The 13,557-nt window shown below is 40.0% G+C and overlaps 1 protein-coding gene across 1 annotated transcript in view; it reads right to left on the bottom strand.

Annotated features, from left to right (window-relative positions):
- Window positions 1-13,557, bottom strand: part of PLXNC1 (plexin C1) — a 140,369-nt gene that overhangs the window by 69,792 nt on the left and 57,020 nt on the right. The window contains exons 6-9 of the mRNA XM_033117193.1: window positions 7,409-7,556; window positions 4,062-4,149; window positions 1,737-1,842; window positions 1,500-1,601 (exon numbers count right to left, since the gene is read on the bottom strand). Coding sequence (XP_032973084.1) covers window positions 1,500-1,601; window positions 1,737-1,842; window positions 4,062-4,149; window positions 7,409-7,556 — 444 coding nt within the window. The remainder of the gene's footprint in view (window positions 1-1,499; window positions 1,602-1,736; window positions 1,843-4,061; window positions 4,150-7,408; window positions 7,557-13,557) is intronic.

The raw sequence follows: 13,557 nt of genomic DNA, 5'->3' as shown, positions 1-13,557 counted from the left end.
AATAAGCCAGTCACAAAAAGAAAAATCTTGTATGATTCCACTTATTTGAGGTACCTAGGGTAATCAAATTCATAGAGATAGAAAGTAGAATGATGGTTGCCAGGGTCTGGGTGGGAGGCAAAATGGGGAGTTAGTGTTTAACGGGGACAGAGTTTCAGTTTGGCAAGATGAAATTTGTTCTGGCGATGGATGGTGGTGATGGCTGCATAACTGTGAATGAACTTAACACTACGGAACCGGACACTTACACAAGATGGCAAATTTCATGTTATGTGTATGTTGTCAAAATTAAAAACAAACAAAACAAAACTGAAACAACAAAAGAGAAGTTTATGTTTTTTAAAAAAGCCACTGCCTCCTTTACCCAAGTTCCTGTTGCTGTGCCTTAGTTTTATAAACCAATGGGAAGAGAAAGGTCCACCACGTAATAAGCCCATCACTTAATAAAACCTCACAGACTTTTAAAGTCTGGAATATTGGCACACCAAGCTTTTCAAATGTCTTTAGTTCATAATCCATTTTGATTCACATTCCCTTTGCCTGTTACTTAATTCACCTAAAGTTACTATCAACTTTTCAGTAGTGATTAAAAATGTGCTACTTATTTATATTGGCATTGGATTTTAAATAGCAGCAAATGGATAAATCAAAGCCAGAAATTAGTCATAAAGTATAAAATTGAGCCTTTGATAAAAAACCCTGCTGTTGTTTTGTTGACTCTTACTAGACTGAAGGCTAATGAGAACAGGACTCTTCCGTTTTGTTTTTCACCACATAGTAGATGCTCAATTAACTTCTGTCAACAGCATAAAGCCAGCACTTCTGTGCTTTCTAAGCATGGCCTCCATGTCTGCCTGGAAATGTTTTAATATTGTCACCTCGTCTTTTTCAAACATGTCTGTTAGTTGAGCTTAGAGACTTACTATGAAGAAAATAAGAGAAATTTCCAAGGAAATTTCATGGAAATAAACTTTTTCTTTCTTTCTTTTTTTTTTTGAGAAGTGGAGAGAAAGGTACATACATTATATAGAAACAATGCTTTTGTTTTGGAGTTCTTAAATACTGGTTAGATCATCTCTAAAAAGGAAAGAAAACAATCTGAATGCGGTTAGTGTGTATACTTGGCATGTACTCTCCATTGCAAATCATCCCCAGAAATGCAGTCATACTCCTGTGGTTTGAACTGAAACCCCTTCAGTGCTGCGTGCTACGCTTCCTTCTAACTTTCCCCAAGGGAGCCACAAAGTCACCTTCAAAACTTTCTTCCTCTCAGACCAACATCATTTTTCATAATTACGGAATTTTAATTTCTTTTATTTGAGTGTGCAGCCTTTGATGCATTGAGCCAATTAAACGAAACTTGCTTTAAAACCAAAGGTAAAAAGGGGAATTTGGGTAGAAAGTAAAAAAGGGAATTTTAAAAAGGAACCCAAAGTGGTAGCTGTTATTGTCATGTGAAGGGGGATTTTTCTATTATGAACACAAAAACGGGGTCTGACCTGCAAGCCCCGATTGGTTCTGTTACTCTTCTCCTCCTTGAATCCTCCTTCACCTCCTGTCTTAGATGAAGCTTGCGTCTCAGAAGCAACTGGACAAGGTTCCTGAAAGGAAGAACATCCCTTCAACATCCAAATAGGTGGGAAATTCAGAGTGTGAAATAAACACAAAAGATAGGTTGGGCGGTGACCAACATTTATTTTTGGTTAAACCTTGTAATACCAGAAATGTCACTTTACCTGGTTTCTGTTGTAATCAGAGGAGCTGCAAGCTGCTGTGAAGGGGTGGATACACTTTCTCTCACTTTTACACCAAGCACAGCCAGTTCCAATACATACTGGGCATCTGGCAACATGGAAAACCAACTTAAGTCCTACATGTTCAGGAAAATCTACATATCCTAGAACTTCCCTCTGTGATGTGACATGTGAGCATTTGAAAGAAGAATAAAGTCCCGAAACAGACTGTGATGAACCCAGGGGAGAGAGGACAGTCCTTTGAGGCAGGGGATCAAGCACTAAATTTGTGCCCTGCTCTGGGCATCATACCTGCAGGGGTGTTGCCATGGAAACCTGAAGCTGGGGTCACCAGCAGCACAGGTAGACAGCAGGAAGCCACTGGATCTGTTTCTGAATCCAGTTCTGCTACTCGTCTACCTTCAGGTAGTTTCCCTCCAGAGACTGGTCTCCCCCACCTCGCCCCCCACAGCAGCATGTTCTCACTCACTGGCGTGTAACCCTGCCAACGCCTGGAAGATGCGAGGCCAAAGGGGTGAACCTAGCAAGCAGAGGGAACGGGGTGCCAGTGTTTGCTTTGTAATCAAATGGAGGAAGAATTGTGGCGACTAATCTAATAACCTATCATGCATGGATAACAGTGGTGAGCTTGAAAAGCACTTACTAGGATAATCGGAGTTAAAGATGGAACGATATATATAGAAATCAAGGTTGGCCCGGAAAAGCCACGGGAGGCCAGAGGAAAGTTCAGCCTGGAGACAGGGAGAGGACTAGTGCAGGGAGAGGGAACACCGCTCATATTTTATGTATTCTGCAAGAAATGCCCAAGCATTCTGAGATTCTGACCTACAGAAACTGCAGTCTCCGTGGGAGAAGAAAACCCAGACACAGTGTTTATCTGGCTACCTAAGTGAAAGCAGGGTGGTGAATTGCACTCCCTTCCTACCTACCTCTGAGGTATGATTACTGTACTAAGGCTTTTCTAAGGGAAGCAGGTAACCAAGGAAAGGGCACTCATGCCCTGGGGAGCTGTGGGGCTGAGGTCTGGGTGTTAATCACCCAGCTGGGAGACCGGGGCAGGTAGGTCGCTCTCTTTGTCTGGCCTCTGTGACTGGGGATGCAGGAGCTGCACTACGGTCCAACTGTCTTTGAGCTAGAAAATTCTATTGAACTCCCCCTCCCCGTTTTTTCCTATTTTCATGGACTTCTGACGCTTTCTATATCAAATCTGGGTTTTTATCCCCTTTCTAAATTCATTTGGTTTATTAGAGATAACCGAACTGAAATCCCGCAGGGGTAAAGAAGAGTTGTGGGGACTCCCGTTCCAGTAGCTGTAGAGTGGCCTCCCAACTCAGTTTCAAGATCGAATTCATTTTCCTCAAAGAAACAATGATCACCAGGCCAGGCCAAAGAAGCTCACATTCAGTACTCACATCGTTGGTCAATCAAATCACAGAATGAACTACAGAATCACTAATTCCACCGCTTCACATTGTTTCCATGGGAACCTCCATCCCATCTTCCAACTGAAAACTCAAGAATCTAAGCAACACATTTCCTCTGTCTTGTCTCTGCTTCAGAAGCAAGGAGTGAAGTGTGGCCCTAACTCAGGGGGTTACTCAGGGGGTTATATAGCTCAACAGGGTCAAAGGTGGTTAAAAACAAATGTGGGGGGGCAGAATCAACATTTTTTTCATTAAATTTATTGGAGTGACATTTAAATTAAATGTTGCTGGTTAATAACATTATCTGAGTTTCAAGTGTACGTTTCTTTACTACATCATCTATAAATCCCATTGTGTGTTCACCACCCAGAGTCAGTTCTCCTTCCGTCACCATATATTTGACCCCCTTTACCCTCTTCATCTTCTCCCGCTCTCCTTCTTCCCTTTTGGTAACCACCATACTGTTCTCTGTGTTTATGGCTTTTACAAGTTCTTTCGAGAAAGGAGACTTCGTCTTGTCTTTCTCCTTGAGTGTGACTTCCCATGATCTATCTTGTTCACACCCTCTCCCTGGAACCAAAGTCCCAAAGCCATTCTGTTCAGGGGAGAAGCTGGCAGCACTCCTTCTGCTGCACTCACTTCAAGGCCACCTCTTGTATGTCCCTCTTGGTAGAAACACCTCAGCTGTTCCACCTTACTTATTAACGCTTGAACGAGTGAGCTTATTAGCTCAGGGGCCCTCCCACCTCCCATTCGTCTACGCTCCAAAAGGCACTTTGGAAAGTTCCACTCCACAAAAGAGTTCTTTAGGAAGTGCAGGAGTAAAGCAAATAAATAAATTAAAACCAATGAGAGGATATTTAAATTTCAAATAAAATCTTACCCTCTTAATGACGAGCAGTTGGTAAAGTTGAATCTTTTTGATAAATGCCAAGAACCAAAGGAGAATGTCACGTTCACAACTAAAACATCTGGAGCAAAGGGGGGGAAAAAAGTCATTTACGGTGGAGTCTCTCTATCATCAAGCAAAGCTGTAAATGCAAAAAATAAATATTTTTGCCTCTTCTGCATAGAGGGTGGGGTGTGCCAGCTGTTCTCTCCCATTTCAATCAGATTGTAGTTCTTCCCGTGGGCCGTTCGCGTCAGGCATCCAGAGTGAGCAACACAAGGCTCTAAACAGACTGGGGCCCACCTTAAAATCCAGGCCTCCCATGGATAATCACTAGGAAAAAGCCATTTTCCAGCCCATTTACATCTCATACTCTCCCCGGGATCACTATCTCAACTTGTAATTGGCCACAGCATAAAAATAAAACAACTCACTGAGCAAGAAGTGCCTAGAACATGAGAAAAAGAACGTGAGAGAGGAAATTCTGCACCTTCAGAAAAATTCACACTACAAATATTTCCCTAACAAACTCTAAAGTGTGGTTCCCATGGGCTGGGATCCATGATCTTCTTAAAGTCAACTGTCACCAGACCTATGATGCAGGTTTTCTTATTTGCAGTTGAAAATCTAGACATTGGTTAGAAAACCTCAAAAGAATAAAGTCAGAAAGATAAACACTGTGTTACATCAGCTTTAGAAAAATGTCACATTTCTTGTATGTCTTTAACTTACATATGTACTCTATTCAGAATGATTCCCAAACCCAGTTGTCTATCAGAATCACTTGAGAAACTGATGAAAATATAGATTCTACAGCCACGCTGTTCCATATCAGACTCAGTGGGCCTGGGAATCTGTGGTTTGCAACGTTCCCCACATAATGACTGTATATAGCCAGGTTTGGGTGCCTCTGAAATCCTGCTGTGTCCAGGGACCAGTGCTACTGTGTAATGTTTTCACGGTCACCCATTTTGGCATTAATATCTTCTTCCTTTTATGAATTAGTGCGGATAGTAGATGATATTACTTCTAAAATCAAAGTCTTTACTTGATAGAATAAGAAGTTGGCTGAATTTTGTTGGCACCCCTAATTTTCTTACTAAAATTTTATTAGTGTGTGATTCCACAAGTCTGAGAACCCTTATATTAAGATGCTTCGCTACAGCAACAAAATTCATTCTGAAAGCCTGGCTGCCCCATAAAATTCTGCTCACATAAAGTAGGTATGTGTAAAATGATAACCCTGCTCTAAAGACAAGGATGTTTGGAAAGCGGGCATGACCTCTCGGCAAGCACACCGGAACAGACGCTTGCTGAGCGTTAGCAGCACAAACACAGGGGGGCATTTAGCACGGAGGGACACCCAGTCAAAATGCACGTCCAGTGATGAAGACTAGCGAGTCGTACTTCTCTGAGTCTCAACTGTACACAAAACACTATTGGGAAATATCACAAGGAAATGAACATATGTGATCTCCGCTATCACAGTTATTCTGGAAGACATAAAATAACGTAGGTAGAAAACAAAATGACAGCAGTCGAGGAAACACCCTATGAGTGGTTTGAGGTCCGTACAGCACCTGGGGAGCAGCATGGGGGTGCCCGTGGGGGACCAAGAGGGTGCTAAAATGGCCAGGACAGTTACAGCAGAATCTAGAAAGGTTGTATGGAAGAGGTGAGGTCCCCTAGTGTTTCAAAGCAGAAGGGCCACAGGGCCTGGTGCAAGGGGTGGGTACTCTAGGTCATGGACAATGTTTTGGCAGTGGCTGCAGGCTGGCTGGCTGAGTGCAAGAGGTGGGAAGTGAGACTGCTTGCTCAGATTATGCAAGGTGTTCGAAAAAGGGCAGGCGAAGGGTTGGGTGCAATTGATGGAGACTCTAAAAGCAACCAGCTAGCTTTACAAGGTACTCTCAAGTACTTCAGAAACATATTTCACAGGTGAGCAAGATCTGCATTTTAATGACCGAATTTAACTAGAAGCATATCACAAAGGCTGTATAGTGTGGACAAAGAAAAGTGGAAAATTGAAATAATTTTTCAAGCAATTCAGACTCAAACAGCTACCGTGAGCCCAGTGGCTGAGAGGTATTTTTAATCTTGGTTCACTGGCCTGCTGTATTCAATTCCCTTTTGAGGGATTTAGGATTAATTAGGTAATACCAGCTCCTGCCACACAACTCAGCTCCAGTATGGTCTGCAGTCATTCCAGGAAGACTGTACCATGAACTTGATTCTACTTCCAGTCTTTCTCAACCGAAGGGACTTGTGAATTCTGTCTCCTTATTGTAACTCCTAGCTATCTCTGAAATCCATTCACTTCTCTCCATCCCCGTCTGCCTCTACTGCAGCCCTCACTGTCCCCCTCACCCCCTCATTGCAACAGCCTTCTTTCTCTCTGATCTTTCAGATTTTCCCTCTTCCAGCCCATTCTCCACTTGCCGCCCTTCCTTCATTCATGCAACAAAAATCTACTGACTGTAAATGGCTACCTTGTGCTAGACGTGTTGTGCCTTCTTTGGGATCCATTTTCAACCACTCTGCTTTTCACTTGTCCCTACCGCATTTGCCTCAGCCATACAGAACCTCTTTTGGCTCCTCAACCAAAGCTTTTCCTCTCCTGGCCATTATGCTAGTGGGTCTTTGCTTGGAAACTCTCCCCCTTCTTCTTTCTCTGATTCAACCCTACTCATCCTCCAGGAAGCTTTCCTTGCCCCCTGCCCCACGCCCCAAGTCCAGTTAGGCACCCTCTTCATGTGCTTCCTGTAGCACACTCTGCTCCCTGTATTTACACACTGCACTATAATGAGTTGTTTATTTGTCTCTACCCAATAGGCTATAAATACCATGACCAAGAACTAGGTCAGTCTTTTTTGGTTTCTGTATCCATAGCACCTAGCACAGTACCTGGCACATAGTAGATGTTCAATAAACACTTCTTATATGAATGAACTAATGCAATGAACTTAAGATGACAGAACATTGGCCGCTCTATTTTCTCTTCTCATCAAGGACATTTCAGCTTTTCAGATGTCTGAATTCTCTGAACCATTTGGGCAGGGTCAGCCCAATGGTCTTTGGCTTTACTCTACTCACCTATCCAACTTACCATCCTCTAGCATTCGCAGTCACATCTGAGAGTGGGGTCCTATAGTCATGGATGAGGTAGAGCAGAGGTGAGCAGGACAGAGGGCAAAAGCAGGAAGCAGGGGGTAGGGAGAGAGTGAGTGGATAGCGTGGGACTATTCCTATTTCCTATCATTTAACTTGCTTCCCAGGCAATCTGAACTCAGGAGGGCCTCTTGCCTTCTCTTTTTAACAGAAAAGCAGCAGAGTCCCCTTACCTTTGTAGGGTGCTCTGGTTGGGATGCTGCAGGTGCAGGTCTTGTTCGGCGGACTTTTCCCCTTGCAGAGCTCCCTGCCAGAGTCCACGTTCTTCACCATGCACTCAGAGTGTCTTGGAAAGATGCTTCCCACCAAGGTCACTGTAGTCTGTGTGGGGAAGATGATTCAGGAACCAAATCACTGCTTTTTCCTCACCTCCATCCATCTTAGAGCCTTAAGTGAACTCACCCTCTGACCTGCCATAGAGGAATTTCTCAGATTGCTGATGTAGAGGAAGAGATGTTTTATTGGCTATTGGGTTTGCTCTTTTGATATGAATCACATATTCATATTCTTGGACTGTTATTTTGCTTTGTGTGTGTTTTTCTTATCAATTTTAAGAGCTCTCAGTATAGGATAGATATTAATCCTTATCTGTCATATTACTGACACATATTTTCTCCTAATCTGTTTGTCCTGCAACTTCTGTGTGTATCTTTTATCCTACACGTTTTTATGTAATCAAATACAAGCTTTCTTGTCTTGGTTATAAAGTTCTTCCCCAAGTCTTGCTTATAGGCAAATATAAATTGTTCCACCATATTTATGTTTTACTTTTTAAACTTATATCTTTAATCCATCTGGAATTTATTTTCATATATAGTATGAGGGTTCAACTTTATTTTTATCCAGATGGTAAATCAGCTATGTCATAACTGTTTAGAAAACAAAACAGAAAGCCTCTTTTTCCACTGAACTGAATATCATTTTTGTCATATATTAAATTACCATATATGTGGAATCTATTTCTGATCTCTGCTCTGTTCCAATTATCTATTGATCTACTTCTATTCCAATGTCATCCAGTGTTTACGACTCTGCCTTTAAATATATTTAACATCTGATAAGGCAAATCTCTCCTTATGTGTCCTTATTTTCATGATTCTTTTAGCATTTCCTAGACATTATTCTTCCATATGAAGTTTAAGATCATTTTGTCCAAAGGGGGTAAGGATGCGATGACTCTAACTGGAATTGTACTAAATACATGTATTAATTTTAAGATAATTTACATCTTTATGATATAAGTGTTCCCACCCAAACACATGATTTTTTTTCCCATTTGTTTCTGCTTGGTCTGGGGTTCATTTCAAAGAGTGTAACTTGATTTCCCGAGTGTTAGCTCTATATTTCTTATTGCTAATTACCAATATTAGATTATAGTTAAGGAAGGTAGCCTGTGAAATCTACTTTCACAATTATTTAAGATTTTGTCTGTGGTCAAACACACGTTCAAATTTGGAGGTGGAGGCTGTTTTGTGTCTGTGAGTGTACACAAGGGAACACAAAAAGAAAATTTTGAAATTTCCCATAAAGCAACTTTTTCTGCAATGAATTATCTAAAGGAACAAGGCAGTCGGTTCTCCTGTTGAAAAGGAATTATTATGTCAACGGTGAGCTCCTTTTGCATCAGGTATATGAAGGGGACCTGGTGGGACCAGGCTAAGTATTAGGAAACTGGGAACAGAAAAAGTGGTAACCCCATCCCCTAGGATAAAGAGCTATGGTCCCAGACAACTTCGGAGGTATCTTCTATTACACTTCTGACCTCTGCCCCAGACTTTCTATATGGCCACCTAAGAGTCTGCTGTCTTTCAACCTCTATTCTAGCCTTGGGGTCACCCCCATCTTTACATTTTCAAAGAATTCTGTTTCTGAGCCATAGAATCATGCTGAAAGAAGGCAAATTCTCATAAGAACTGAAGTCCAACCATCTCTATGGACCCCAAGCCATTCTCACTAGCTCATCTTTATCTTCACCAGCGGAACTCTCATCCATCTGCCTTCTGCACCCTAGCATTTGTATCTGCACCACACATCTTAGCACACGATCACATCACATATTATCCTATGTACATATGTGTCTTAAATGTATTTCATTATACAAACTTTGTAACCAAAGTATCAGAAAGTTTTTTAAATCCTATTTTACCAGCTGTTTTAAATTTTCCACATTTCCTCCTAGTTCTCACACACATAGTTTTTACATACCTGTAATTATTGCATTTAATGCCATAAATATTTATCAAGCACTTACCATATGCCAGGTTCTGCACAAGGGATTGAATTCTTTAGTGTACCAAACAGCTACTATCTTGCCCTCACAGAGCTTATCGTGTAGTAGAAGCATGGAAAAGTCCACTAGACTGAAACTGGAGGGCCACACAGTATGAACAGATCACTCAGAAATGCAGGAGCCAATGGCTAGAGTGCTACAGTGGAAATGGAAAAAAATAGATGGATTCAGGATGCTCTTTGGAGGTAGCATGGATCAGGACTGACACGGGACGTGTGGACGGAAAGGACTTAGGTTAGCAGATGGAGGTACCATGTACTGAGATGCGACACACTGAAGGAGAAGCCGACTTTGGGTAGAAAATTCAAGATTTCCGTTGTGGACGTGTTTAGTTCAAGATACTTGCGTGATAATCAAGAGGATAAGAGCCTCGAGGTCAGAGGAGCAATCTGGGCTGGAGATAAAAGAGACAGGAACATACAGATGATATATGAAGTTCTGGGAGTGGAAAAGATCGTCTATGGACAAAGTAGAGAGGCAGAAGAGAAGAAGAGCAATAACGGGGCCTGAAACAACTCTAATCTTTAGAGTCAGGGAGAGAAGGAGCCTGCCTGCAAGGGAGGCCGAGGCACGGCCAAAGAGAAGGAAAGGAGCGTAGAGACTGTGCAATGGAAGGCAGGGTTTCCAGAATGCAGCCAGTAGCCAGGTAAGATGGGGGCTTGTAGCATCTGCTAGATGGCTACGTGGTGTTCACTGGTGACCTCAGCAAGAACAGTTTCAGGGGAACAGTGGGGCAAAAGCCAGTTTGGAGTTGATCTGAAAATAGGAGACAGCAACTTTTTTTCAAGTGCAGTGGAAAGAGAGGGTAGCCAGGGCGTTGAAGGTATTTTTGCATGATTTGGGTTTCCAGGTGAGTATGGTTAAAAAGCTGAAGCTTTGGCTTAATAAACCCATAATGGGAATCCTTATCTGGTTGACAGTTCTTCCTTGAACTACTCTGGATAAAGAGGGAATGCAGACACAATGGACCAGACAAAGATAGAAAGTCTGAGTGTCAATTAGCTGGTCGTGCCCCTGGGGTAAAAGAACTGCCTACTGCATTACCTTCTATCAGGTCACCCAGCATGCCTCCTTCTACCTAACCATTCCCCTTATTATCAAACAGTGCCGTTATTTCCAGGCTTCTAATTCTGTAAATGGTTCTGCTATAGCCTCTGTGTGCTTACAGTTTTTCTTCTTTGAAGGTACTGCAGAACTCTAAGCCTGGAATTACTGCTTCAAACAGAACAAATATATTTATGACTTTTGAAACATACTGCCAAATGGCTTTCCAATAAGATTGTGCTAATTGGCATTGCCAACACTAGGTGTTAGCATGTCTTATTATCACTTTAATTTGTATTTATTCGATAACTGATGAAGTTGAACATATTGCCACGTCTATGTCTAATTCTCTAAACTTCTTATGAGAATATATGCTTTTGCCCAATTACTTTTTGGTGTCTTGATGTTTTTCTTTTTAATTTCTCCCAGCTTTAATATTTTGCAATTAAGATTTTGCATGTTGCAAATGTTTTCCTAAAGTATGTGCTTTAGTTATCTCTTACTTTTTGTTGTATGGGTTTTTTAAAGTAAGTCAACTATATGAATATTTTTCTTTTGTTATTACATAAATATTGCTTCACAGCTAAGAAAATTATACCTCCAAATTTTCTGATGTTCCATTCCATTTTCTATTCGTTTCCCTGTGTCAGCTTTTCATACGAATTTCTTAATTAGCCTGCATTTTATTTTTATATTTAATGTAAAATGTAAATTAAATTACAGTATCATATTGTAAGCCAGTTACCTACCTCAGCACCTTTTATGAAATAATTATTTTGTTTTCTCTTATTTTATGGTATTTGATATTTAAGTTTTTTTACATCTACTTCTGAGCTTCCTACTCTAGTTCATGGATCTATATTCCTATTTTTAAACCAGAATCATGGGCTGTATTGTTGCTATATATATGTTTACAATCATATGCAAATGGTCTTGCTTAAATAATTTTTTTTTTCAAAATATGTTTTGGACCAGTTCATATTATTCCAGATTAATTTTATATTAATTTTAAGACAAGGTCTATTCAGATTTTCACTGGGATTGTTTGAAATCTAGAAAATAGATTGAGGAAGAAGTGACATTTTTATGATATCTTCCCATCAAGAAACATAGTATACATCTGGATATATTCAACATGTCTTTCATATCCTCCAACAAAATACTTTATGTGGTTCTGCTTTTATTTTTGTGTATGCTTATGTTTTTAATTGACATGGTTTCCCTACTATTAATTATAAATAGCCTCAACAGACCACTGCCTCACATCCTAATTGCTATTAGAAAAAAATGATTAAGACACGCTGTTGCAAAGCCAAAATTACTATTTTTGGTAGCTGTCTTCAATATGCATCTCCTGGCAAAATTATTTTAAAACATAGGGCACATACATTGTTTTTTAAGATTATTCCCGAGTATTTCTGTTGTTTTTAATGAATGTGATCTTTTACTAATGGACATTAATGGTTTGTTTTACCTCACATGTACTAAGGTTACTGATATTTGAATGTTTATTGAACACTTACCACTTCATTTTACTTTTATTAATTTGAAGTTATAAAAACTAACATGTTTAGATTTTGCAGATATACACTTAAGAGTGGCAAGTAATGATAGTTTTGTCTATTCTGTTCCTATAATTATTCCTATTACTTGTTTCCTGTATTCCTGGATTGGACAGAATGTGAAAAATAATGTTTTTTATATCAGTGATGGTGGAGCTCCTTGTTTTCATTCTGATTTGTAAAAGAATGTTTCTAGTGACTTTCCTCTAGGGACCATGTCATTTGTGGGAAATAATTCATTCCTACATCCTTTCTGTTTTTCTTACTATAAGTCATTTTTACTGAATGTTAAAATCTCCTTATAGGTATACAGAAACATATAATTTTACATAGTGCAAAAATGGGATCATGACATACGTTCTTTTTTGTGTTTGTGTATGTAAAGATTTCAGTTTTCTTCTTTTTATACTTGTATAAGTCTTTCCTCTCCACCACATCAGTCATTCCACAGTCATTCCATGTTTACAACCTAGTATGAATTCTTTTATATTTTTCTCCAATCTCAAATAATCTTAGAGAGACATATACATATAAACATATATGGGGACTTTTTTACTCCATACAAGACCACACTATACATACTTTTCTGCATCTTACTGTTTTTACTCAAAACCCCATCGAAATTCCTCCAAGACAATTGGAATTGCTCTAATTATTTCTTTTTAATGCTGATTCCTTAATGAGGATGAGCATATACTACCATGTTTCCCCAAAAATAAGACCTAGCTGGACCATCAGCTCTAATGCATCTTTTGAAGCAAAAATTAATACAGTATAAGACCGGTCTTATATTATGGTATGTTATGTTATATTATATTATATAAGATCCAGTCTTATGTTATATTAAAATAAGACCAGGTCTTATATTAATTTTTGCTCCAAAAGATGCATTAGAGCTGATGGTCTGGTTAGGTCTTATTTTCGGGGAAACACGGTATCTTCTAATTGTTTTATGTGAAGAGACACAGCTTCTCAGGAACAGAGTCTCTGTATTATATGACAGGGGATGGTTTCTGTACCTAGGAAGTTACTAGAATGTTACTAGGTAGATAGTGGGCAGTTCCCATACATTCTATGAACTGAGCTAATGGGTAGAATCGAGGAAATCCATAGACTGCCAGCTCTATAGGTCAAGATGAGGTATTATTTAGATAAACAAAGGTCTGAGACTTTCAGGTAAGTCATAAATGACCATAAGGACGAAATATTTTGAAATAATGTGACCAAGAGATGGAATCAGATGTCTTATCAACATTGAGAAAATAATGAGTCCTAAGTTGGTTTCAAAGCATAGCTTTACTCAAATTACTAAATTCTTATCTCCTTTACCTTGATAGTGAGCTGGAGAGTGAGAGAATGGTTGTGTATGTGGGAAGACTCTTGACGGATCAGGGTAAACCACAGTGGGACTCAGGGTGGGGAGGAA

This window comes from Rhinolophus ferrumequinum, chromosome 10 (genome assembly GCF_004115265.2).
Source record: "Rhinolophus ferrumequinum isolate MPI-CBG mRhiFer1 chromosome 10, mRhiFer1_v1.p, whole genome shotgun sequence".
Classification (NCBI taxonomy): domain Eukaryota; kingdom Metazoa; phylum Chordata; class Mammalia; order Chiroptera; family Rhinolophidae; genus Rhinolophus; species Rhinolophus ferrumequinum.
The sequence above is the reverse complement of the archived record's forward strand: the minus strand, read 5'-3'. Positions and strand labels throughout refer to the sequence as shown.